The following is a 25,882-nucleotide window of genomic DNA, read 5'->3' as shown; positions in this document are numbered from 1 at the left end:
AGGACTAATCAAAGCTTCCCTGTGACTGCTGGAAAGCAGCATTTTTGTAACATTACAGGTTTCCAGGGGTATGGTAGTGGTGGAAAGATTTTGCTGGTTATATATTATGTTTCTGGTTGGGGGAATTCTCCCCTCTCCTTGCCTCCTTTCAGATTTGTTCAGTTCAGCATTAGAATGTTTCTGCCACTGACACTATGATTCATCAATTTCCCAAATCCTGGGAGCATTTACTAGATTTATCTCCTCTGATGCACTGTTTTCCTTCTCTGGCTAAACCTCACAATGTATCACTTAAGTTCCATTACTGGAAATGCATCACAGAAAACAGTGGATAGAGAAGATTTTAAAGCAATGGAAAGGTGCTATTTTGCACATAATGCCTGAAATATTGTGACTGGAGTTGTTTTAATGATGCTTCGGTATTTCTAAATCAAGTTTCAGAAGTTTTTCAGAGCTATTTCAATCACTGGAAAGGAACTCAATATTTAAGTAAGGCAGATTTCCATTGGATGGATATTCTCATTTTTGCCTAAGTTACTTTTGTTTTTGAGACAGAAGAGAGGCTGAAAAAGTTCCCTGGAACTTCTATCAGCTGTGTGGTTTTTTTCAAATTCAAATACATTCAGAAGAATAATTTTACTGGAATAAGTAGCTTCTTATTCACATCACTCATTATTTTAATTGGCTGCCTTGAAACTATTACTTGTATTAATTAATTGACACTTTACTGACAAAAGGCAAAATTCTGATCTTCCTGTTTTATGACATATGTGACTACTCCATTGACTCTATTATAAGGGTTCTGCCTTTGCAGAGGTGTGGCTAGCCTGGGTGTTCTTGAACTAATCAGGAATGCCAATCACTTTGACACTTCTAGTGACTGCTTCTCTGTCCCTACCTACTTCTCATTCAGCAGTTCAAGACTGTAGATTTCATTTCAGGCAGCCTTTTGGTAGGCTGAATTAAATCAAACTGGAGCTCAGTGAAGTAATTTTGTGTCATTACAACCCCCCTTGCTATTCCTTTGTCTTCCCCTTCCCATTCCTCCTGGCACATATACACACAATCACAGAATTACAGAATGGTTGGTGTTGGAAGAGACCTCTGGAGATCATCTAGTCCAACCCCTCTGCTCAAGTAGGTTCACCTAGAGCAGGTTGCAATGACTATCTTCAGAGAAGGAGACTCCACAAACTCTCTGGGCAGTCTATTTCGGTGCTTGGTCACTCTCACAATAAAGAAGTTCTTCCCCACGGTCAGGTGGAACTTACTGTATTTCAGTTTGTGCCTGTTGTGCCTTGTCCTCTCACTGGGTACCAATGAAAAGAGCCTGTCCCCATCCTCTGGACACCTGCCCTTAAGATATTTGTTTACATAAGATGAGGTAAATTAGAATTTTAAACAATTTACGTGTGTTACAAGGTACTCCTGACATTCATGTCCTCTTTCTGTTCTGAACGGCTCAGGAAAGGAGGGTGGGCAGTAACACCCAGTGTGGTTATTCACCTACTGAGACTGAAAAAGTGATGTTATCCCCTTGATACACTCAGGGTTTTAATGTCAGTGACGCCTATGCAAATATGACTACTTTTGTTCCTATGCTGAAAGAACAATCTCTGCCACTGCACTAAAAACCTGAGTATTTCTATCTTTTTGTTTTATTGTTCTCTTAAATTCACACTGAAGAGCAGCTGCTGTGATGAACTAGGTATCTAAGTATCTATGTCCATTTTGTCAGTTCTGCTCCAGAATTATACACGATGCACACTCTCTCGAGGAGAGTTTGTTTACTTCTAAATGAAGAATTATTCAGCTCAGCTTCCAAGCATAATTAATCCAAACTCTCTTGAAACATATCGATTAAGTTGTTCTAAGTAAGTGATTTGTGGCAGTGAATAAATTCTTCCCCGGTGAACAAAGGTGTCTGCTGAAGATGCGACTTGGAGGGTATCCCAAGGCATTCTCCAGTACACAAGAAAAAGATTAATTATATCTGTCCCCAAAATGGCTGTGGCTATAAAGATGGAATTGCACGGAGAGACTGTAATCACTATTCTCCTGTTGTGCTTTAGCAGGAAAAAAAAAAAGAGGAAAAAAAAAGAGGATTTGATTTGGAGAAATAAAAAGTTTTTAAAACATCTCATTTCCTCTCCCTAGAAGTGCAGAAATTCCAACTCATCCTACATGTAACCAACTCTTTCGATACTGCTGTTATCATTGCACTTTTCCCACCTCCACAGGTATAGCTCCCACTGCAAGAACCACTGCTGTCTGTCTCAGTGCACCTCTCCACCGTCGCTGCTAGAGAGGCAGCTTGTGGTAGTAGCAGCAGTTAATAAATCTGGTAATAAAGCTGCAAAGAGCAACCACTTTTTCCCCTTGAAAATTCAGCCTAAAAATCAGGGGATGCTTTATAAACAGGGTTTATTTTTAATGGCAAGGTAATTATTCTGTTATTTCAAGAGGAACATGAAGCTCTGAAATGTGTGTATGTACACAGGTTCCAGTAGCCCTGCAATTGGCAGAATATAAGCTTTATACTATCACAAAGGCTATTCTATGGAGTAAAGGGAAATCTAGGTTTTAATCTTTTTTTCATCAAAATGAGATACTGATGACACCCATTGCCACTGAAATTTCAACTTTTTAACCAGCACTGTGCATGTTGATATACTACTTCTATGTCCTGCAGAGGACATATTGATATATGCAGATGCTTTTCAGGGCAGGGAAACAGCCAGGGCATTAAGCAAAACGGGTTGTGCCATGCTAGTTCACCTTGCTGTCACAGCAAACAATATCAGTCATGCTTTCTGCTCACTATGAGATTTTTCTGGGGAAGAAGTTGCCTTATATAACATCACCTTAATTTTTACACCCTCACTCCCCAGCTTGCTTTTCTTCCTTGGGCTATACAACTATCATATTTCTTTTGCACAGTGCCCAACTGCTAGCCAACTCCCATGTCAATCTAGAATAGGCATGGTAAGAAATTTTTCAATTAAATATTCATTAGAAAAGTCTATGTTTGTCAAAATCAAAACTAACTGCTGAAACAATTGTTTCTGACAGATGTTCTCTTTAAAGAAATCTTTTATAGAAAGTTTGGAAGTTGCCAAAGTAACTCACTGAAATGGTTTAGTTTTATTTTGTTCTGGTTTTGTTTGTATCATTGGAAGACAGTTTTCCATGTAAAGAAAACTTTGGTTTGAAAATAATCAATTTATATTGGGGATCGAAATAAAGGAATAACCAAATCACCATGTTTTAATTAATCCAACCTAATTTTCACATTTTCCTACATATGAAGGATGGTTACATTTGAGAGGTTTCTTTTCACTGTTCAGGGCAGGAACAGTTTCGAAAACGCTAAAGATGCTTATGGGCCAGGCCAAATCTTTCGGGATGTAGACTGGAATCATTCAGAACTCTGTGTCAACTCATTCCTAGAGAAGCTGGCAAGTTAAAAGTAAACCACAATACTTTTATAATAATATCAATTTCCTACATGCCTATAAATGACTAATTTTCTATATTTAAAAGTTGTATTCTCCTCTGGAATCTAATTGATCTTGTTTTCAAGTAGTATTGCTGAAAAATCCCTGAGTGCTTCCACATGAATAGTGAACACCGCTGTGGTATGACTAAAAATGGGAAAACAATTCAGAGGAGAAATCAGGGCTCAAGTTATAGAATTCATAAATAGTTGGTTAGGAAAAAACCCAAACTGATACTTAGCAAATACATCGAGAATTCTTACACCCAAATCCGGTTTGTTTGCTTCTTATGTTGCAAACAAACACCTTAAATTTGGCTCTAATTAACTGATTGCTACTGATTCAGTTGGGTATACCTGGTTATTTTAGATCAGAAAACAGTGTTCCCTCATAGCAGATTATGTATTTAACTTAGAATAAATACTAACAAAAGCTTTCTAGGTTAGCAAAGCTTTTCCACTTACAAAAACAACTATAATACCAACACTATGTACAAAGTCAAATACACGGTAGGTAGAAGTAAGCTGGATGTTCTGAGTATCTCACAATAAGAAAACAAAAGAGAATATTTAGAAATTTTTGAAAATTTAATCCCTTCTGTTACAGACATCTAGGCTACCTCTGCTAATTAGCTGAACCCCTTTTGAATACATCAGTAGACAAGTAGGTAACTGAATGGAGGGAATGGGACTCTTCGGGCATAACAGAGAAAAACAGCTAAACTCCACTCAGTCAAATAATGTCAAATAGTCAACAAATATGCACAGAAATATAGTATCTGATATATTATAATAATATAATATCTGATGTTTACAATAAATCTGTACAAAAAGAAATCTTATATATGAGAACAACAATTATTCCCATCCATTCATAGAGTGATTCAGTGACCACAATCAAGTTTACTGTGTATTATGGCAAGGTATTTAGTCCTGATTGCACCTCAATACATGAACTGTGTGGGATGTTTCCTGTCTGAACAACTGAATGGATCAGGGATGCAAAACTGATACACAGTGACTGTTGCCTGAAAAGTTGTGCTTCAAAGATTATGAAATTATCTCGGTACTTCTTTCACTAGATAGGTATCTTATTATTTTCATAGTTGCTTTCTAGGGCTGTGGAACATAAATACATCTAGGAATTATTAGTCATCATTTACCACCCCTTTACTCTTAAACTGGACAAGGTATATAAACTGATATTTTAAAATTAGAAAGTGAACAGTGAGCAAAAGCTTTACATGAGTTGTTGGAGAAGAGACAAAATTTGAAGAGCAGCTGTAGTGTACATCAAAGAGTAATCAGTTTAACCAGTGATCCAATAAAGCCGCCCAGATATATTTCTGGTTTAACTCCATTGTAGCTATTGCAAAAACAACACACACTTGCATAGAATTGTCATTGATTCCAAATACTTGAGATATGCATCAGGTTCCCAAATTTCCCTAGAAGGAAAAGGAGTTTTGGTTTCCTGTAACTTATGAACATAAAGGCAAATGCACGAGGGTTTGGTGGGATATTCTGCAAGGGTATACAGGAAATCACAAAGAAAGGCTTTAGAACACCAGGTTTTCTTAAATGCCCCAAATGTTCCCAGAGAGAACTAAGTATACTTCACATTGGATAAAGTTAAAGTTTTGGGGTTTTTTTCTCTCTTTCTTTTTATAATTAGAGGAATGAAGGGCAAAGTTCTTAACACAGAAGGGATGGCCCTTGCATTTTTTACTCCTATGAAGAATGAGGTAATAGCATAGGGCTCAGATTTTCTACTTATTTGCTTGGCAGTTGAGAAGCTTGATAGTGAGCACAGAGATGTTGAATTGCTATAGAACAAACAGAAGCAAAGTGACTATTCCTATGAAAAAGCCACATAATAGCTTGGATACGCTTGTCTCCTAAATAAGCCAGGATCCTGCTGTGCAAACACAGGGGACAGTTTCCACTCCTTGCTCAAGAGGATGAAATATGCCATAATGTAGAAGTTTGCAGGTGTTCACCTTGTTCCCCTTTACAACAGTTTTGCCAGCTGTCTCAGCTTTCTCAGGTCCCTTTCTCTGCTCTCCATCCTCCCCTGTTATTCAGTGAGTGCTTATACTTCAGCCACAGAAATATCTACTGTGAGGCCTTACTGGCAGTTTATAGCCATTTTGCAAAAGGTTTATGCTTTATCATGTCAGGAAACTGAGATCCGAGTCAGTGAGGTTCAGCAGCCATGTAGTTGTAACTGACTGACCTCAGATTTCAGAAATAATCTCAGTCTGGTCACCTGCTGTAGCTATGCCTTTCTGATAGCTTAGCTCTCAAAGTCCCTTAGTTCAAGTGAGTTTATGGAGAATAAGTTGCAGTCAAGAGAATACTTTGGCCTTCAGCACCATATCATATTCAGTCACCAAAATTACATGAAAGAGATTCAGAGTTCTCCAACCCATGCTAAATGGGGTACACTATTCCTCACTCAAACATTTTCTTCAGTCACAGCTGAAGAATTATTCTGTGGACAGGCAGTTTACATGGGTTATTTCAGTATTCTTCCTTTGTGAAAGGTAGAAAAAGAAAATAACCCAAAACTGCAAACCCCAATGCAGCAAAATACCTCACATACCACAGTTTCTTGAAAAGATGAATTTCATTAAATTTGGAGTCACCAATCTGTAATCTCTCAACTACCATTATAATAACCAAGATGAAAGCTAAACACTAGCTTCCTTCAGATACAGAGGGTATTTTTTAGCAAATGGGGGTAATTAATTACTTTTTTGATGTTATGCTCAAGACATAAACAAAAGGAAATCAGAAAATGCAATAGATGGAGAAACTGAAGTAATATATAAACAGTTAATCATCTTTAGACACGCTTGGCAAATTTTTCTGGTAAGATAATTTAATAGATAGAGAGGACAGGAAAACCAGTTTGCTTCTAATGGCATTGCTATGGTGTAATGAGGTTCAGATCGCTATACTCAAGACAGATCTATTATTTGTTCTAGTTTTACCATAAGTGACACTATGATATTTCCAATATCAAGTCTGAAAGCCCATTAAAAACATTTTGTTGGCTTGACTCACAACAAAATAGGAATTGGGGTTTTTTGAGTCCTGCTGACCAGAGAAGCTTTCAGAACACTCAGACTGATGACCCCTAGCTTTTACGGCAAAGTACAAGGCAAACTTAGCAGTCTAGTGGTATGCTTTTATCACCACTTTTCTTTTAATGATGTGTCCTTTTCCATCTAAGTTATTGCAGCAATGGATAGAAATGTGGCTTCCCCATTTAGTAATTTATTCCCATTTCTGAGCATTTGTGTCACTTTCATGAGAGGCCTTAAAAATTTGGTCAGTCTGTTTGTTAGTCTCACACAAAGATACTTTCATGCTTTTTAACTGATAAAATAAGTTCTGAGCTCCAAGTGGAATCCTGATCATTAAAGTTTAATTTAGCATAAAAAATACTTTCTCTTACTGCATTTTGGTTTTAACAGTGTTCCCTGCTGTTGAATTCCCCTACCAGACCACACAGATTCTTTATTTGATTTGTCTTTCAGTGTTCATTTTCACTGCTGTCTCATATCCTAAAATTTGACAATGTATAAGCAAGACATTCCTTTCAGGAAAAACATCCCAACAGTACACAGTTAGTATTTACTTTAACTAAGTAGAAAATCTGGTGATGGAGATGCAGACACTTTCTCGGTGTGTCCAATGCTACACAGAAGGCAGCAAGAAAATCTGCTATGATTCACATCTAGCAGTGTCTAAGTAGATAAGCTAGAGGGACAGGTTAAGAGCAAGTCTTCAGATTCCACTGAAGAACATAGCTTCAAACTTTCTATGACAACTGGCTGTTCACCACAACTTTAATAAATAGCTAACAAAGAAAGTTCCACTTGTGCCCAAGTCAGGCACCGTATCAAATTGATCAGAGATAGTCAACAAACTGGAGAGGAAAGATGATCCAGTAGCTGAGGACTACTCTAAAATTCAAGAAACCTGACATAATTGTTACTTTTACCTTTCAATAGAAGTTGGATACTAGAGGTTCTGAAATTATGCATTTCAGGTATTCATATAAAATATAATTTTTCATTTCATGAAGCACTGTATGATTTTAAAATCTTTCCAGGTTTGAACTGAGTGACTCCAGACTTCTCACCTATGCACAGGTACATAGGTTGCATCAAAAGGGATGTAACTTAGCAGACATAAAGCAAACAGGGGATGCAAGAGATGTAATACCTTTTCTGATCATCATGAACTTAAACTTTGCTTTCTAAATCCAGGAGGAAGAACAAGTGATTGACTAGTGGATGAGAAGAAAGGAGCCTTTTGTTTTTGACTAGACAGTCAAAAAGTCGTGCTCAGACTCGAGACAAAGATTTCTAAGCATTAAGGGAGTCCTGTCTGGAATTACCCAAACTGCTTTACATTATTTGCTTCAGTCCTGCAGTAACTTTTAAACAACAGCTTTCATCATATACGATTCCTGTCACACTAATAATATCATGAACTAGGGGAACAGTATCTTGTCTCTTCCATGGGTCTCTGAAACTGAGACTCACAGATAATTCAGAAATGTTAAGCAGTTTTCCTAAATCCATACACATTCTGCTTTCATCAGCATGGGTCCTGACCCCAGAAAGCAACTTCCTTACAATCTTGTTTGATGTTCCTATAGCACTTGAAAGATTAAAAACAAACGGTCTCTACAGAAAGCAGCAATTTCAAAATTGTCAGACACAACTCCCAGAAGAGCTCATTTGTGTCCTGACTAAAAGCTGTGTAAGATGAAATGGTTAGAAAAGGTCTGCCTTCAGTGGACCCTGAATCCAGGTTTGGTGAGTCTTCACCCAGGTGAAGTTTAAGGAGACTTGGTTATAGTGTAATTTCTTAGAAAACAGAAAAGGGAAAGAAGCTATGGGATAATGGGCTTAGGATAACCACAGAGATAAAGAACTTCTATGCGAGGATAAATACCTTTTAGGATGTCTGGTTCTTTGTCGGGAACTTGGCAGGTGCTTGTTCTATGTAACATTTACTGTATGTTTAGTCTTTGTCTCAGGTAGGCACCTAGATTGTGATAGTTTTAGTATGCTCCCTAATTACATTTTTCTATTTGTTTGAACAACAATTAGCAAGTTGAACCACTTTTTTTAGCTTTTGATTCAGTTATTTGTTATATGTTAGTCCTATCACATATGATCATATTTAAGATAACATTATACAGAAGCATAACTCTGAAAGATAAAAGTGGAGCCCAGTAAAAATAGAACACCAGAAGAAAAAAATCAGTCAGTTCACATGGGTACTATTACCAAAATGAGGAAATGAGAACGCTGGTCTGATGCTCCTTCTGCTTCTAGTGTGTCCTGCGGGGAGAACTGGATTCCCTGAAGCTGTCCCTGCTCAGACCAGACAACTCTGGGTGCAGAGGCTATGAAACATTTAGAGGGGTTTTGGGGGGGGTGTTATTTTTATTGGGGTTTTTGTTGCATTTGTTTTTATTTTCCCTCTCCTAGAAGAGAACAGCCTTGAATGAAGGACACAGACATCAATACCTTGAAAACATGAGACACCTCGGAATGAATTTCCAAGGTAGCATCCCAAGTATGAGGCTCCTGGGCAACTTCATTTCTTCAACTCCTCCTTCCTGGTTGATGTGTTTCTACCATGTGGTAACACAAATCAAGTAGGTTTTGTAGCACAAAACTAACTCCATAGAAACAAATGATTGGCTGTCAGATGGATTAACTCTCTGAAATGATTCACTATGGTCACTTAGGCAGGGAGAGAGGGGCAGGCAGTTCTGGCTTAGACTGGCATAGGATGCTGCACAAGTAGGAGTGAAGGACTGGTGACCAAGACAGTGCTTTGCCATGTCCCTTCACAGGATAGAAAAAAATCTAGTCTGAACTGCAGAATGAGTGAGATTTGCAGTCATAGTCCTCTCCTAGATTTAGGAACCTGAGACATCCCTTTAAAAAACACACATTAAGGACTACAATACGCTTTGAAAAAAGAGATGGTGGATGTGCTTTCTTGCTTTTACTCAATATTGCAAAGAGTAAAAAATGTGGCTCTCACATTCCGTAGTGCTTAGAAGAGGGCAGAAATCAACATGTTCCAACTCAGAGGTGAACACTGTAATGGTGAGTACTTTGCTGTCTCTCTGGCTAATTGCTCTTTAATTGTTTGATGGGGGTTTGGGTAGGTTTTTCTCGTAAAGCAGCATAGTGTGAATGGGAATAGTGGACAGGGTTTCTCCCTCTGAATATCTTCAGAACACAAAACTGGTGATTAAGGAAGACTTTTTGTGACGGGAAGGGGAAGGTCTGAATTACCTCAGCTTCACATGGGATGAACCCAGGTGTATGACATCCTGGTTGTGAGTGTCCCTCCTGCTTTAAAGAAAAAACTAGAAATGGCAACAGTTTTGGTGAGGGCAGGCAGGATGAAACAACTACAAAGCTTACTTCTGACCAGCCTCCTCCTCTGGCTGTGTTTTAGAAAGACAGTTCATTTGTGTCTTGTGTTTTGCGATGAGCTCAGCTCTTTTAGAAAATGAGAAGTACACTCTCAGCATGTCTTCTGGACCAAGCTCCTCTGGGATCTCTGGCAGACAATATGTCCTGTTGAGAGCTGGTTGTGACCTAGTTAGCAGGAAGCAGTTCCAAGCATCAGTAATAGGCACTCAATTCACTTGACTGGGGAAATCTGAGTGCCTAAAGGTGTGAAGGGAACTGGATATTGTGTTCTTAGAGCACTGAAAGCCAATGAAGTCTTAGTTTGGATGCATAATATCTGTAGCAGTTTGGGGTCAAGGTGCATACAGCAGCTACTGTCATTCCAGCTTGAGTAGAGAAGATAAACTTCTCCTTCCCTGTTTCTATGCTAGGCCAGTTCTACTTATGAGCATATATTTCATCTTGGAAGGCTGCATATAGGAAATGTTTAACCTGAGTGAAATATTTTATCTGCATTTTTTGCTTCTCTTCTAAAAACTATGTTTTCCACAAGAATATGACAACTAGTCATCCCCTGAATTACAGAGTTCTTAGATTTTATCCCTGAAGATATATTTAGGCACTACTGAAATGGCCATTTTTTGTTTACCAGAGGGTTGATACTTAGGACACCAGCGGTGACAATAAGTATGCTACTCTATTATTTATGCATCTTTCATAAAAAGAATTGATGAAAATATTACTAGGGAATATTAGGAAATAATACTGGGGAAATTTTGGATATTAGAAAATGTTAAAAAATCAAAACAATGAAACAAAGCTAGTTTTAAAATACTGAGAGTACTGATCAGGATACAATTTCAAATTATCTCTAACAGCAATGCAATAAAATATTCGGGAGACTTGCAGTTCCCTCAACAATACCTTCCTTGTTAGGACCTTAGTCTTGTAACAGAAAGTCTGCTGTGGACAAGAAATGCCTTCAGCAGGTTTGCAACATAAAGTAAAAAGCATGAGCTTACACTGCTATCAAAAGTTGTCTGCCTTCATGTGCAGATTTTCAGATCCAATGAAAGTGCAGCTTTGGGCAAGTTGATCTTTCTAACCAAGACTGTCTTCTCTTGCTTAGCCAGAGGTGTTTTACTTATTTTGACCATGGTGTAGATCAGAAAGGAGGAGCAGGAATAGAAGCATTATCAATTTTTCAGTTCCTGTCTCCTGTTATCTTCAGATCAAGAAAATTTGGTTGAATGGCATATAGTTTTGAGTGTTTCAGGAGGAAATTCTAGTTGCATATAGGAAAAGAAAACAACCTTTGTTTAGTGTGGTTATTGTGTTGTTATTCTGGTATAGTCCATATGCCATTATTTATTGCACATGAAGGAATTATTTTAACACTTTTTTTTTTTAAAGCAGCACTTGTGTAATGTCTTTCTTAATGATCAGGCTGAACAAACCTCCCCCTGTAAGACTGAATTCATCAAATGCTATAAACATCTTCTAATAATCAAAAGCTATTAGAAATCAGCTTTTGGTTTAAAAAGCAGCCCTAATACCTTTCTTCCTTTCTTCTCAGTTCATACTATAAAGCCCTTCAACACCTCTTGCTTCTAATGGTGGATCCGTTTTTCCTGTAACACATTCCCCTACTGCTTAAGCCTACACTGGCACTCATGTCATCAGTTTACTGCTGGTGAGAACAACTTACTCATCAGTGAATTCACTGCATAAAGAAAAAACATCTTATCTCTACTCCAAATTTTCCTCTCTGTTCTTTACCATAATCTTTAAAATCACTTTGCTGCCAACCTGTTAAGCCCATGTTTACCATCACCTCCTTTCTCCTTCATTTATCATCTCAACTGTTGTCAAACTGTTCATTTTTCTAAAATGCCTCTTTTCTTCCCATTTTGATAGCAAAAAGCCTCTCTCTGCTTCTGACCTTTTCTTTTTCAGTGTTCTGCACTCCTATTCCATACCTCCAACACTTTATCACTGTAGACATATAATCCACCCGTTCTTCACCAACTAGCATCCAGACTCATATCACTTAGTGTGCCCACCATCACTGTCTACTATGCTGGTTTCTTGCCCTTTCACATTTTAAATGTCCCTTTTAACATCTCTGTGTTCTCTCAGTCTGTGCTGGTTTTTACTTCCGCTCTTGAGATTTGTTCCTTTACCTGGAATATCTGGATAACCAATCCTGTGGTGCACACACTCTCTAAAATTGTCTATTAGACCATCCCTGGCAATAATTTAGTCTTCCTGCTCCCCAAGTTCAGCAGTTCGTGCCTCAGGATGTAAGCAAAGGAACAGCTGGAGAGACAGGGGCAAAAAGCTCACAATGAATATAAATGTGGCACAAAAGGTTCTTTAGATCTTATGGAAACGCTGTATGGAAGGCAATGAAACAACACTTAGCATCTCAATAGAAGATTCATCTGACTTTGTGAATAGGATAAACTTCTGTTCTCTGTGGAGCTGATTCAAGCACTTCTTCCTTCAGGGATTTTTTTTTAGTTTAGTGGAAGAACTAGTGAGAATTAAACTGAACCGTCTGCATATCTGGTCACAAAGTAAGATTTTGCAGATTTTTCTGCTTGAGTGAATGCCTGTGTTCATGTTTATTCATTTCATTGTGGGGAAATGTGGGAAGGAGTTTTGCCTTCCAATTACTTATTTGAACTAAAGTGTTTCCTCACCGGGGCAGACCAGTAGGCAAGTATTACGGTGGAGAATATTTTTTACTGTATCTTTTAGGATGAAGTCACACAAAGCAGTCTAAGAAAGTGTATGTCTGCTCTTCTTGTCAGAAACCATCCCTAGGCATGGACCCTCTATGCCACTGTGGATCTACTTCTAACCTTCTCATTCTCATTAATATTCTGTAAAAATTTATAGATGCTTCTTAAAAACAATCTAAATGTCTTAAAACTTCTGGAATTTTATTTCTCTGGCTTTACCTTAACTTATAGCCTTATGGCTATAATTGTGCCATGATCCATGACTTCTGGAGAAAGACTGATAAAGGTTAGATATCCTCACTCAACAGTATATCTTGGGTTGAGCTGGTAAAATGCCAACTGCCCAACACAGAGTCAGAGACTCCCTCGCCCCTGCTGAGAAAAGAGAGGGAAGAAAAACTTAAAACAGGTTTAAACTATATGTATTTATACAGAAAAAAATTAAACTACAATATAACACACACACAAGTTATATATAACAACAATTTTGTACCTCCCACTGAAAACAGTTTTCATTTCTCTAGATTCATAAAGCACTCCAAAGGACATCCAGCAAAGAACAGAAAGAAAGAATAACAATAAAATGCTTCTACTTCTAAAAAAAATGTGAAGCAGCAGTGGCAGCAGCAAGGCCCAGGACAGCAGGACAGCAACAGGATGTCCTGCCTCTACTGCAGCCATGATGACAACTGAGAGAACATTCCTACTCTACTGTATTCATATCTCAGGTTTGCATCATGTGGTATGAAATATTTCTTTGGTTACTTAAGTCAGGTGATACCTGTCTCTCCTAATCTACGGAGATTCTCTGAGCCTGCTAAATTGAGGTCTAGCTAAAACTAAAACCCAAACTACCACACAGTATTTCATCTAAATCCACATTTGAAATTTTCATTTTTGGTAGTTGCAGATTAGAGTTCTAGCAAGAATAAGCATGTGCTGTGGAAACCTGCCTATCTTTGAGAAGCTTTGCTTACAAGTGGACAAAAAAAAAAGGTCCCTGCCAGCTGTAAGCATGGCAAGTTCCCACGGCCAGTCCCCATCACTCTCCTGTGAACAAGATGACAAAATTTCCTGTGCTTGTGTGGTGTAACAACAGCAACAGGGCCAGGGAGGCTCAGACACTCAGATCGGGGTGAGATGTGCAGTACCTGATGGAGGATCATCCACTGGACACTCAAAAGGTAAGTGCTTATCACTTGGGCAGCCAGGTCAACTCAGTGTTGTCCCCACATTTGTTGGGGAGTGTCTGAGGTCCAGACTGGCCTTTAACAAATGGTGCAGGTGTACCCACAACCTCAGGTAGTGGCTGCTTCCGAGCAGGGGACTGTATTCAGACACACAGAGGTAATACACGTGACACATGTTGCCTGCTGGCATGTCATCAATGCAGCATCTTAGGAAGGAGATGTAGATGGAAATGTTTTCAATGTGGTAATAGCACTGACCTTTCCATTTCCATTATTCATCACTCAGAAGCAGTGACCAGGCATTCAAAATCTGAGTCTGAAAGCCAAATTTAGTAATTTTCTGAATGGGCTTATGTTTGTTTGAACAATACAATTATTTTTAAATATAAAAGATAAACTGAACTCATGTTATAATTGTGGGAGGGAGTAGGAGGCATAGCACCTGCTGATCACATCACACATTTGATCATTACTCAGCCACCAAGGGTTTCGGCACAGCCAAATTTTGTTTCCTAGTGAAGTGCCTGTCCTGAGACAGTGCTATATTTCATAGAGAATAGTAACAGGTAGGATGATAACAAGTAGAATACAGGGTATGGCATGGTTATTGTCAGCTCAAACCTCTCCTTGCATCTAAAGACAACTTTTTAGATAGGAATGTGAAACCCTCCTAAAGAAGGATGATCGGTTTCCATACCAGTCTGCAAGTGGGTTAACATAACAGAACTGAAGTCTAAGAACAATCATCAACAATTACCAATTCACTCTAGTGGCCTGGATTCTTCATTTCCTTGACAACTGTTTAATTTTCTCTGTGTTTTGAGTTTTCTTTAGAAAATGAGTCAAGCAACAACACATCAAAATGATGACATTTTTGTTTTTCCTGTGCAATCTCATGGAGGTGAACCAATGCATTTGAAACACAGTTTTTATTGCTGGAACCCTTCTCTGCTAGACTAGCATCTGTCTAGACTAATATTTTACATATTTATCTAGTCCTACAACATATCAAGAAGCACTTATAAGTAATATATAGAAGAGTTTCCTGGAAGACCTAATTTGTCTGAAAAGAGAAATTATACTCATACTGAAGCTTTCTAGTATCCAAATCAACATGGAAAGGTATTTTGAAGTTGCAGAAAAAAACCAAAAAAGACCCTTTAGGCTCCCTCAAAGTTTATGTAGGCGAATGTTTTCTTACACATACAACCTCATGTGTTTTGCTGCAACTCTGCACAGTGAGGATCATACTGCATCACAGCACTGAAACTCAAGCAGCACACTTACAAGATTTCATAAGGTATTAGTTGCTCCTTGAATGCTCCTTAGCAAGGGATCCCTGTTATGTAAATAGGAGTAAGAGAATGCTCATGGAGTAATCACACAGCCTGCTGCGCTTCTACTCCAGGGAGCTCCACAGATGAAGGGAAAAGGTATTCGCTGGTTGGGAGTAGTACTGTTGTCATGACATTTGAGCTGCCTTGTTTCACAAGAAACAGATTTTGCATTCTGAGTGTTCATCTTCTGATGTCCATTGGACCTGAAAAGCATTTCTGGATCATATATTTAAAGGGGAGAGAGATGAGCATGTCAGGTGGACAAACGGAAGGGAGAACAATTTAATATGGATGATTGCAGAAGAGTAAATGGAGAATAAGCTGTCTTTGAATGCCTGTGACTGGAAATGAGAAAAAGGTTTACAACAGGAGCTCTAGACCAGCCTCAGGGTAAGAACTGATGTAAAAGAAACCCCAAAACAAACACACAAACAAAACCCAAACCAACCAATCAAAACAAAAAACAAAAACCCAAAAAACGAAAACAGAAGAACTTTCTGCTTTTAATATCAACTTGATACAGAAAAGGAAGGACACGTAAGAACTGGCTGATGGAAAAAGACATAGTTTGGGATTGGATTAACCAGGGTGTTCCCCCCAGCCTGTGTTCCCAATTTCCAATGTTCCTAAAACTGCTACTATGGTACCTGCTGGAATTTGCCATACTAATGAATAACAGTTTAATCCAGAGCACTGCTAAGAACACACTGCCTGCCTGGTTTGATAGCAGTTGATTGGCTTGGCACTCTGCTGGATACACTCTGTACCTCAGAGGACAGGACTATAGCACAATTTTAAAAAGTTTCTCACTTAAATAGCTCAGGGTTTAACATAGAAACAAACAAATAAAAAAGGCAGTCTGCTTAATGAATAGCACCCAACCCGGATTTAAAACATAAAATACAGTCTTCAGATGATTCCAGCTAGTACCTCATGGAATAACAGTGCAGTCAAAATCAAGGTGTCTCTGGGATTCAGTCTCTTGTTGCATGTGATCTCACTATCCAGCAGAACAGTTTCTACTTAGCAGAGCCTAAATAGAGCCTTGCAATCACATGTTTGAAATGTGACTGATGGCTAGCATTGTCTGTCGGAATAGTTGCTGCCATAGAAGTCCATTCAATTTAATGGAAAAATGCCTTACATGTTAAGAGCAATTCAATTATTTGGAGTCTTAAAACCTCTATGAACTTTAAACCAACTGTCTCCCATCTGCAGCCAGATCTGCAATAAATTACACTTTCAGATAAATTTAGTCTTCTTACATTAAAGCCCTTCTAGACTGTATTTTCTCGAATTCAAAGAGACCTTTTCCCAATCTTTTAAGGGACATAGAGTAACTTCTTTTCATTACAAAATAAACTACATTGCATTTACTTGGGCCATCAGCACACTTCACAGCAAATTTACTGGAGGAGCTGATTGGCAGCAACTTATGCCACAAATTATGGATGTGTTCTTTCACTGTGGTTTTAAAGAACTGATGAACTGAACATCAGGAGATGCATGCAGATGGTATCATGCTACTTGCTATATGGTTCCATTCTCTCTTTTCATTTACTTTTAAAATGTAGGGCTATGTTACTTAATCATTCAAAGTCTTCGTGTTTTTGCAGTATTCTGCTTACTGAGGGTTTTTTTCCTAACATGGCCCTAACTGATTATTTTTCATATTGATTTTCGGGTTACATATTCAAAGAGCAGTGTAATTATATTGGAGAGCTTTTACTCCGGTCATCTTCAAATCAGTTAGAGTATTTGATCAGAGAGATTGACTTCTGACTCAACTCCAAATTCCGATTTTTGTCCTGGAGATTTTTTGAATCTGGAGATTTTCTGGATCTAGAGATTTTTTTTATCTCAAGCTCTCTCTGTCTTATATATATAAGAATTACTTTGGTAAAAGAGAAGCTGTCATGTGGAATAGGAAACAAGATTTTTAATGTTAAATTTTGACCTTTGAAATCAACAAGAATTTTGCACTACATATTTAATTTCTGCATCTGTCACTACTTTAGTGCGTGATCTTGAAATCACTTAATTGATATATTTCTTTTCTCTGATTGAGCAGTGCTGTTTTCTCAGCATGCAAAGGTGATGTGGTTGTTTGAAAAGGGAGCTTCTAGAAAAGACAGCATGATAGGACAATTATCTCAAAGCCCTTATTAGGTCTAAATGCCAAAAATCTGGAAGGACAGGAACAGACTTTTCATAATGTGTTATTTACTTGTTCTCAGTGCTTACTAAATTGCTAGATTCTCAGATAATAATAATATGAAGAGTAGTCCCCTCCTCTTTTATTGTTTTGAACTTCATGGATTCTTTACTTTCTTAAAAGTTCCTGAAATGACCCATTGTATAAAATCAGGTCATAATATTTGTCATAGCATTGTACGTCTGACCAAGAAAAAGCAGAATTCATACATGATATGTAATTTTTGGATTACCTCATGCATATACAGATATGAGCCACTCACCTTTTCTAAACTTTACTTTTACTTTATGAATTTGCTTGGACAATTCTCTCTCCTGTTTTCTATGGAAGAAATTAATATTGAACCTAAATCATAACCACCTCAACCAACAGCATTGACAAAATATTAATAGCAATAAACACATGAAGGACTTGAATGAACTTGATATAACTAAAGCCATTTGATACGAGTTATGCTAAGCACAATTTTTAAAACTATATATTATTTGATATGGTATCAGACGGTTAGTATTTTATTTGAATGCCAATTTAATGGTATTGTCAATATAAACATGCTGACTTCTGTTAGTACACACGACACTGGGCTTGTAGAATAAACATCATAAAAATCAACATGATAAACATTAAATTTATTAAAAGCTGACAAATCTTCATCTGAAATTAAAAATTAGGAATAATTATTAAGCAGATGTGTTACTAACTGGATCCTTCAGGAAAATACTCATTTACACAACCTGACAACCTTTCTCTCTGCTGTGAGCAAAATAGAAGGAACCATAAAAATCACTAGTGTTATTGTTAGTGGTAAATGAATATCAAAGGGAACACCATGAGCTAAGGTGGGCAAATCACTAATTTAAGATGATCTGGACCCATTGTTAAGTAAATCACAGCAAGTATGGATTTACTTTGGCTAATATCATATGCCTAAGAATAAAGAATACAGGCTAAAGGCAGAGGCCTTCCTGAAGAGATGTGATGTGCTAGTACTGGAAAGCTAAACAATTCCAGGGCTTTTTCTATGGTTGAAGGAGTATGGAACACATTTCATGCTAAATGCTCTCGGGAGCATTAAAACTAGAAAACTTTTAGGAGTGGATTTCTCAGTTTCAGAGCAGTCTATCATGCAGGATGCAAGACTCCATACAGACAGCAGAGGCAAAATATGGTAATTTCTTGCGCAAGGCACAGTACTGCTTTAACTAAATTTTTTGAGTGTCCAACTTTTGTCAGATTTCTATGCTAGACTGCAACTAGCAGTGGAGGCATAGGCTCCAAGAAAGATACTGCATACAGGATGGTCCTTCTGGAAGGAGAGCTCAGGACAAAACCAATACACAGTCCAACATGAGCTATCAGCTCAAAGCTGTCACCTTCATAATTATGTAATTTATGAAGTAGATGCATTCACATTGGGTAAAGATACTCCCTCCATCCTTTTCAAGATTCTCACCACAGGAGTACTTAATTTTTTTATGGTTGGTCTATGACTTAATTTTACATATCAAATAATCGAAGAATTTGAAAACATCCTTGTCTATTCTGGTCAGCACAGTACTTACCATACAGTTGAGACTTGGACTGTTATTATCATCTGAGTTTTTTTACATTGTGAGGATCATTAAGTGTTTAAAGAAATAAGTGGACAAATATAATACATATAATAGTGAAAAAAATGCTATACATTAGACTCCAGTTACCAGACTATCAGAGATATCAAGCTGGATCAGTGAGATTATCAGACCTTTATATGACAACTGCATTATAACAACCATATATATTTTAAAACCACTCTATATGAATGGTAACAAATAACTTCTACATCTCAATCCTCTCTTCCCAAACCCATCTTGAAAGCTAGGAAGTATCTGATTAATATTTTAGAAATTTGCAGTTTCTGAAGATAATAGGACTTGGAAATAAAAGTACCTTTTGGACACTGAGTAATTGGGATGACACTTCCCACCTACATTCATTAAAACAAGGCTACTTGTGAAGTCCTTATATAGGAAGTTATTACTCACTGTTCTCGATTTTCATATGATGCAAATCATCAAGAGAGCAGCACCTACACCACCTAAAGGTCTGGTGCAATGGGAGTATCAGCGAGCATGTGCTGTCTCCAATGCTGTCAGAATAAGGTGGATTTGATATGAAATTCCTTCTTTCAGAAGGCTGTTCTCATTACATAAACAGTAACAATGGTATTAAAAATTTACTATACATTTCTTCACTATGAGGTTAGTGGGGCACTGGAACGAGTTGCCAGAGAAACTGGTGATGCCCCACCCCTGAAGTGTTCAGGGTCAGGTTGGATGTCTTTGAAGCAACCTGATCTAGTGGAAGGTGTGCCTGTCTGTGGCAGTTCTATGTAAGTTTTAAGTTATATGTAGGGTTCCTTCTAGCCCGAACCATTATATGATTTCCCTCTAACTTATGCTTCTGTGAGATCAGCACGTATATAGTGCAACTAACCAGCCAATGGTACTGTAAGAAATGTAAGGACATCCTGCAGCTCCTTGCTATGGCTGTGATGCACCTAGGACATACTGCCTCTTGGGGTGCTCAGTGTTTTGAGATCTCTCTCTTGAAAGCTGTCTGGACTACAGTGTCAGAGAATCACAGAATCATGAAATGGTTTGGGTTAGAACAGACCTTAAATACCATCTAGTTCCAATGCCCCTGGACAGGTTGCTCAAAGCAGGCATAAAAGTCCTATTCTAAGGATACTATGACAGCCTTCATCCATGCTTCCTAGGGTTTAACTGCTTTCTCTCATAGGATTGTTTTACTGTAAACTGACATGAGTTGCTGATAAATTAAGGCATTGTTACAGCATGCAACAGCCCAGCAGAACTGCCCAAACTTCATTCAGTCTCCAAAAAAAAAAAAAAAAAGACCAAATCCTTCTTGGATTTACACTTAGTTGAAATTACAGAGCACAGTTGCATAATCAGTTCACTTTACATCAGGGAGCTGAGACAGGGTACCTATCTCCTTTTGAAGGCGGCATTAGTCTGGCATACTCTCTGCTAGTTTGTATGTACACAGTTGGGCTACACAGGGTGGTCTACCTTGTGATGTCTCATGTATCAACAAGCACAAAGCTGCCTCGCATCACTGGAGAGAGCAGCCAAACTGATTTAAGTAAAGCTGCTTTGGTATCATAGCATCATTCTCTCATTTAGCCCTTTCTCACTGAAAAACCTATGCTGGATATATACTACTAGTATGGAGAAAGATTATTCAGTGCAGATGTGTTGTTTAAGATGTGTCTTTAATGTTAGGCTGTAGGATTTAAGATTTTGTTTTCTTTCTGTTCTATTTCCTTACCTGTAATTCTCTGCATACAGTCTATCTAGAAATTTACTGATTTCTAAGCACTTCCAGCCCTTTGCTTATGACATAAATAGTGTACGAAAATTTCGATTGCATGAAGGATAAGATGCATTTTGTTTATATTTTACAAACAAAGAACTTAAAGACAAAACTATCATTCAAAATTTTTACGAAGATTTGATAAAATCAACCTTAAATTGATTATAATAGTTTTATTTAAACACAGATTCATTAATATACCAGAACAACACAAATTTCTGAAAGCATACAAGTCATTTAAATTGAGTTTACATCTATTTTGCATCACTGGAGCAGTGGAAAGCAGATAAAGCACACTAGGGAATCAAGCCCTTATGTTGGTCTGGTTGAGGCACAGGTTACATAGTGGCTGAGCAGACCCTGAGTTCATCTGTTTGTGTGCTTTAAGCATTCCCCTAGGTTCCTGCCACAGTCACACTGCTTGGCTGATTCCTTTGTGCACGCCAGAGACAGCAGCAATGCCAAGGGAAACCTTTTGAGAGCAAATATCCAACTTCAAGTTGAGACACAGAATCTTTGCAGAAAAGATCTCTCTGAAATGGTTAACTTTCCAGAGAACTGGATTGAAATGTGCAGCTCCCTGCCTCAGACTCAGTGTAGCCAAGATCTGCAGAGGTGCCAAGCTGAAGGGCTGGGCTCCTTTGGAGAGTGCAGCAGACTCCCAGGAGTAAGCAGCAAAGCTATTCACACCATTCTACTTACAGCCTGTATAGCCACAGCCAGTAGCTATTATCATGAACAGATAAGCTTAATTACAACTTAATCTATTAATTTGTTTTTACACCCTATGCACAAGCTTTTAATTACTTAACAGTATGGAAAGTTTGATTACATTATTTCATTATTAAGACTACTTAGAACAAAGAGTATGCCAACAGAAATACTAAATTTCTTGAAGAATTTAGTTTTTAACTAATTTTAGCTCAAGCCAATTAGCACATGAATTTTAAGTTCTTAGAAATCTCATTCTGTATTCATAAAATAAGCACTGCAGGTATGGTGGGGAAATATTTTTCATTAAAAAAAGCTGAAACCTAGGTACAAGTGCAAAATAAACCTCTTGACATCATGAAGACATGATCAGGAGGGAGCTAACAGAACTGTGCTGAACATCTCTGTGAGAGCTAATATTGCTTCACTTAGTACACTTCTGGCATACTCATAAGAATGTCCATATGTTTCATACTAAAAGGCATGTACATAAAGCATACAAGTAAGAAAGTGCTATTTAAAGGCACTAAGATTGTAAAATTTATTTTAAATGATGTATTTTTAGTGAAGAAAAATGTATATACCATACATATACATAGTTTGCCACATATATATACACACACATCTACAACCACTTATAAGTGGGAAATCATTCTCACATTTAGTTTGGGACTGGCTTAAGTCTGAGACTGGCTGACATTTCTCCTACCCCATTCTCATAATACCACTCAGCCTCTTCTTTTAGTATTTTGGGTGATGAGGATTAATGCATCTGAGGTTTTTCCAGCATTTTATTTTTTGTAAAAAATTTCACAGCTCATGGGTTTCTACCCTTCTCCACTTGATCACATTCTGTTGTGGACTATGTTGCTCCAAGTTGTGTCTGCTGCTAATTCAAACTCTCAGAACTTCTGGGTCTTTGGGTCCAGGTTGTGCTTTTGTAGTTCTCTGGTCTCTTATTCCTCTATTACTCTTGTGAGGAAATAAAAATGGGGCTACCAGTAAGATCTGGGACATTTTCTGCAATATTGTTCTGATCAATACCTCCTCAAGCAAGATTCAAACTCTTCTGGGGGAGAAGAACTTGTGTCACAGCTCCTTAAAATCAGTTAAGATTTTAGGGGACATTTAAACTTTACTTTTGAAATTACGCATGTTGTTCACTATCCATATCCTTATAATGAACATTATGCAGAACAATTAGCAGTGATGCTAATTCAAATGCACACAGTATATGTCCCTTGATATATAGCTTGCGTTTTGTATTTAGTGTACTTACTAAAAAAATTGCAGTTAAAACATCTCATCTTCTTTTCAGGGTAGGTAGAAAACTGGATTAGGATAGGGAATCTTTCACCAAGCTGTCAGTCAGATTTCAATTCAAATCAATAGTGCAGGGAGTTATTTTTCAGCCAACAGTTTTCCAATAGCCTTCTTGAAAATGAGTTCATGGGTTCAGGGCAATTCTTTGTGCATAAAGTGTCCATGTTGCATAACAAGAAAAAGAATAACTATTCTTATCTGTAGATTTCAACATAAAGACCCAGAGCTGAATACAGCTTTACACTCCTGGGCAGACCTCTCAACTTTGTGTTAGGTAAAACGAAGGGACTTGATCTGCCAGTGTTCTGGTGTGAGAGGACACTCCTAGTACTTTATACAGACACTATGTACTCCCTGTCACATACGAAAGCTAAGAAGCAGTGAATGAAATTATCAGGCAGCAGGTTCATAGCAAACAAAATTCACACATATCATAATTAAATCGTGGTGTGCTCATTGCCACAAAACATGGCTGAGACCAAAGTATAAACATTAAAAAAAAGGATAGAGAAATTCAAAGGTTATTAAATATGATGGTCTGGGAACAACACCCAGTTTAAGAAATCCCTGTACTATGTGTTGCTGAAACTTGCAAGAATACACCAGGAAAAGATCACTGTATGCCAATCCTGTTTCTTACGTTCTTCTCCCTTCAGCAACTGCAAATGACTGTAGTCAGAGCCAGGATATTGGACTAGATGTTCAACTCACTATAGCAATTTATTTGATTATATGCTTTTAATCAAATTATGTTCTTATTTTGGCTACTTAAAAGGATCTAAGGCCCTGATGGGGAAAGGCATTTAAATGCTTTAACGCTCACGTTATTTTGGGGAGGCAAGTACTTGTGCGTATCACAGCATTCCCATCTTAAGCCATAAACTTACTGGGGTGGGGCTCATGTATCTTTTATTAGGACTTTGCTTTTTGTGAGTATGAACTCAAATAAAAATACCTATTTTCTCTAAGGGTTAAATAGTTTGTTTGGCTAAATGGCTTGTGTCACAGGAAAATTCCCCAGTGATTTATGTAACCATGATGACACTAGAATCCACTGATGTGATAAAAAATCAACTTCTTTTACAGAACTCCCCGCATTTGCAATGCATGAAAATTACATTTGTAGAACACTATTTTTCTCCTGTTACCATTATACTATTGCCAGACAGTATGTAACTTACATTTACCTAGCTGGTATTTCAGATTTCATCCATTTTGCAAAACCATCTGGCTGCAAACCTATGACACACGTTGGTGAAAATCCAGATACACAAATGAAGAAACCAAATACCAAAAGCCATGCATTTTACTCCTGCCCTGGTGATTCTAAGCCTCACAGCGCGAGTAAGGTTTCTTTCTAAACCAACAAGAAGAGGTAGCAATGAATTGTGCAACGTAGGGTTGACAGCCGAGCAACCGAAGCAATCTCGGCTTTCTCAACTGAGGGCGGTTTCATCCCGAGGAGAGGCTCAGACCCGCCGGAGCAGCACACGGCAGGTCTCGGGCGCTGGCAGGGTACCGCATCCCCCGCCGCACCGACAGCCGCGGCAGCACTCCCGGGGTGTTTCCCCGGGCAGCGCAGGGAAGCCCCGCGCCGCTCGGGGCCGCGCCGCCGCGCCGCCGCACCGCTGTCCCGCGCTGCTCGGCGCCGGGGTACCGGGATACCGGGAGCACCCCTGCCCCGCCGGCCGCGCCCGGCCACCTGCTCCTCCCGTGGCCCCGCGCCCGCCTCCCGCCGACATTGCCAGGGGAGGGGCGGGAAGGAGGCCGGTGCAGAGGGATGGCGGTGCCGCAGGGTACGGCGGGCGGGGGAGGCTGGGTGCCGCCCGGGGGCCGCGCAGGGCGGCAGGGCCGGTGCCCGCGGGGGCTCCCCGGCCCCGTCCTCGGCCCGGCCCGGCCCGCTGGGGGCAGCCGAGAAAGGGGGCCGGCGGAGGGAGGGATGGGAAAGCAAGTCCCGATCTTAGAGCAACGACTCCTTGTTCACCCTCACCTTCCGCCGGCTCCTCTGATTGAAATAAAAAAACAACGATGATAATAATAATAATTACACCACCTTCCCCCGCGCTAAGCATACCCACGTTACAGGGAGGGGAAGGTCAAAAGGAAAGGCAGCAGGAGTGCTGTTTCTCCTCCGAGCTGGCGGCTGTCACACCGCCAGCCCGTGCCACCGGCTTCCCCGGGGTGGCCCAGTCCCTCCCCCTCCCCGGGCTGGGCAGCATCTCCCGGCGCGGCGAATGCCCCGCGGCATCGCGCGGCACCCCCAACACGAACTGGGGGGGCGGCGGAGACTGGGGGACCCGGGCAGAGCCCGGAGGCACCTCTCCTCACCCCTTTGTGCATCGCGGCAAGAGACACGCACACACACACACGCACACACACACACACACGCTCATACTCCACCTTGCAGCCTCGGCGCCGCAGCCGCCTCTTGTTACACATGCACACACAGGCACGCTGACACATAGCCGGTCCCTCCGCTGAATGCATCTTCTGCTGCACTCCACTGCCATCCATCCATCCACGCTCTCGCCTCGCTCCTTCCTCTTCCCCTCCCCCCCAAACCCTGGGTCGGAGTAGTTTTATCCCCACACACACCCTTTGCATCCCTATAAAGCAGACATTTTGATGCCGTTTATCACGATTCAGGCTGAAATAAGCGCGGAGCGCCTTACCCACCCCCGCCCGGCTGCGTGCAGTTGGCGCTGAGCGATCCCGGGAAGGACTGGTGCGGCTCGTCCCTAGCGCAGCTGTTTCGCTGCCATCCGCCCAACTTCAGCACCCAGCCGGCGGGGAGAGGGAGGGAAGCGGCGGCAGGCGGGCGGGCAGGCAGGGAGGGAGGAAGGGAGGGAGGGAGAGAGGGAGAGAGAGAGGGAGGGAGCGAGCGCGGCGAGAGGAAAGGAGGGCGGGAGGGTGCGAGGCGCGGCGCGGAGGCAGGAGCAGGGAGCCCCCGCACATGCGCTCTGCCAGCGGCGGCGGAGCCCGGCGGCAGCGGGAGTTCCCCCGCTCGGCCACGGCGGGTGAGTC

At 39.8% G+C, this 25,882-nt stretch overlaps 1 protein-coding gene across 5 annotated transcripts in view; it reads right to left on the bottom strand.

The window, feature by feature from the left end:
* The window catches only part of RGS17 (regulator of G protein signaling 17), a 73,009-nt gene extending 47,383 nt beyond the window's left edge, over positions 1–25,626 (bottom strand). For 2 of the 5 annotated variants that reach the window (XM_071549294.1, XM_071549295.1), the window contains exon 1: positions 25,259–25,375. In XM_071549294.1, the coding sequence (XP_071405395.1) occupies positions 25,259–25,368 (110 nt within the window). In that variant the 5' untranslated portion in view covers positions 25,369–25,375. Of the gene's footprint in view, positions 1–12,923; positions 12,975–25,258; positions 25,376–25,530 lie in introns of those variants that run through there. The other 3 variants (XM_071549296.1, XM_071549297.1, XM_071549298.1) reach the window with 3 other exon arrangements.
* Positions 25,627–25,882: the final 256 nt, after the last annotated feature.

Source organism: Pithys albifrons, chromosome 2 (genome assembly GCF_047495875.1).
Source record: "Pithys albifrons albifrons isolate INPA30051 chromosome 2, PitAlb_v1, whole genome shotgun sequence".
Lineage (NCBI taxonomy): Eukaryota > Metazoa > Chordata > Aves > Passeriformes > Thamnophilidae > Pithys > Pithys albifrons.
Note: the sequence above shows the minus strand (reverse complement) of the source record. Positions and strands in the feature narration are given on the sequence as shown.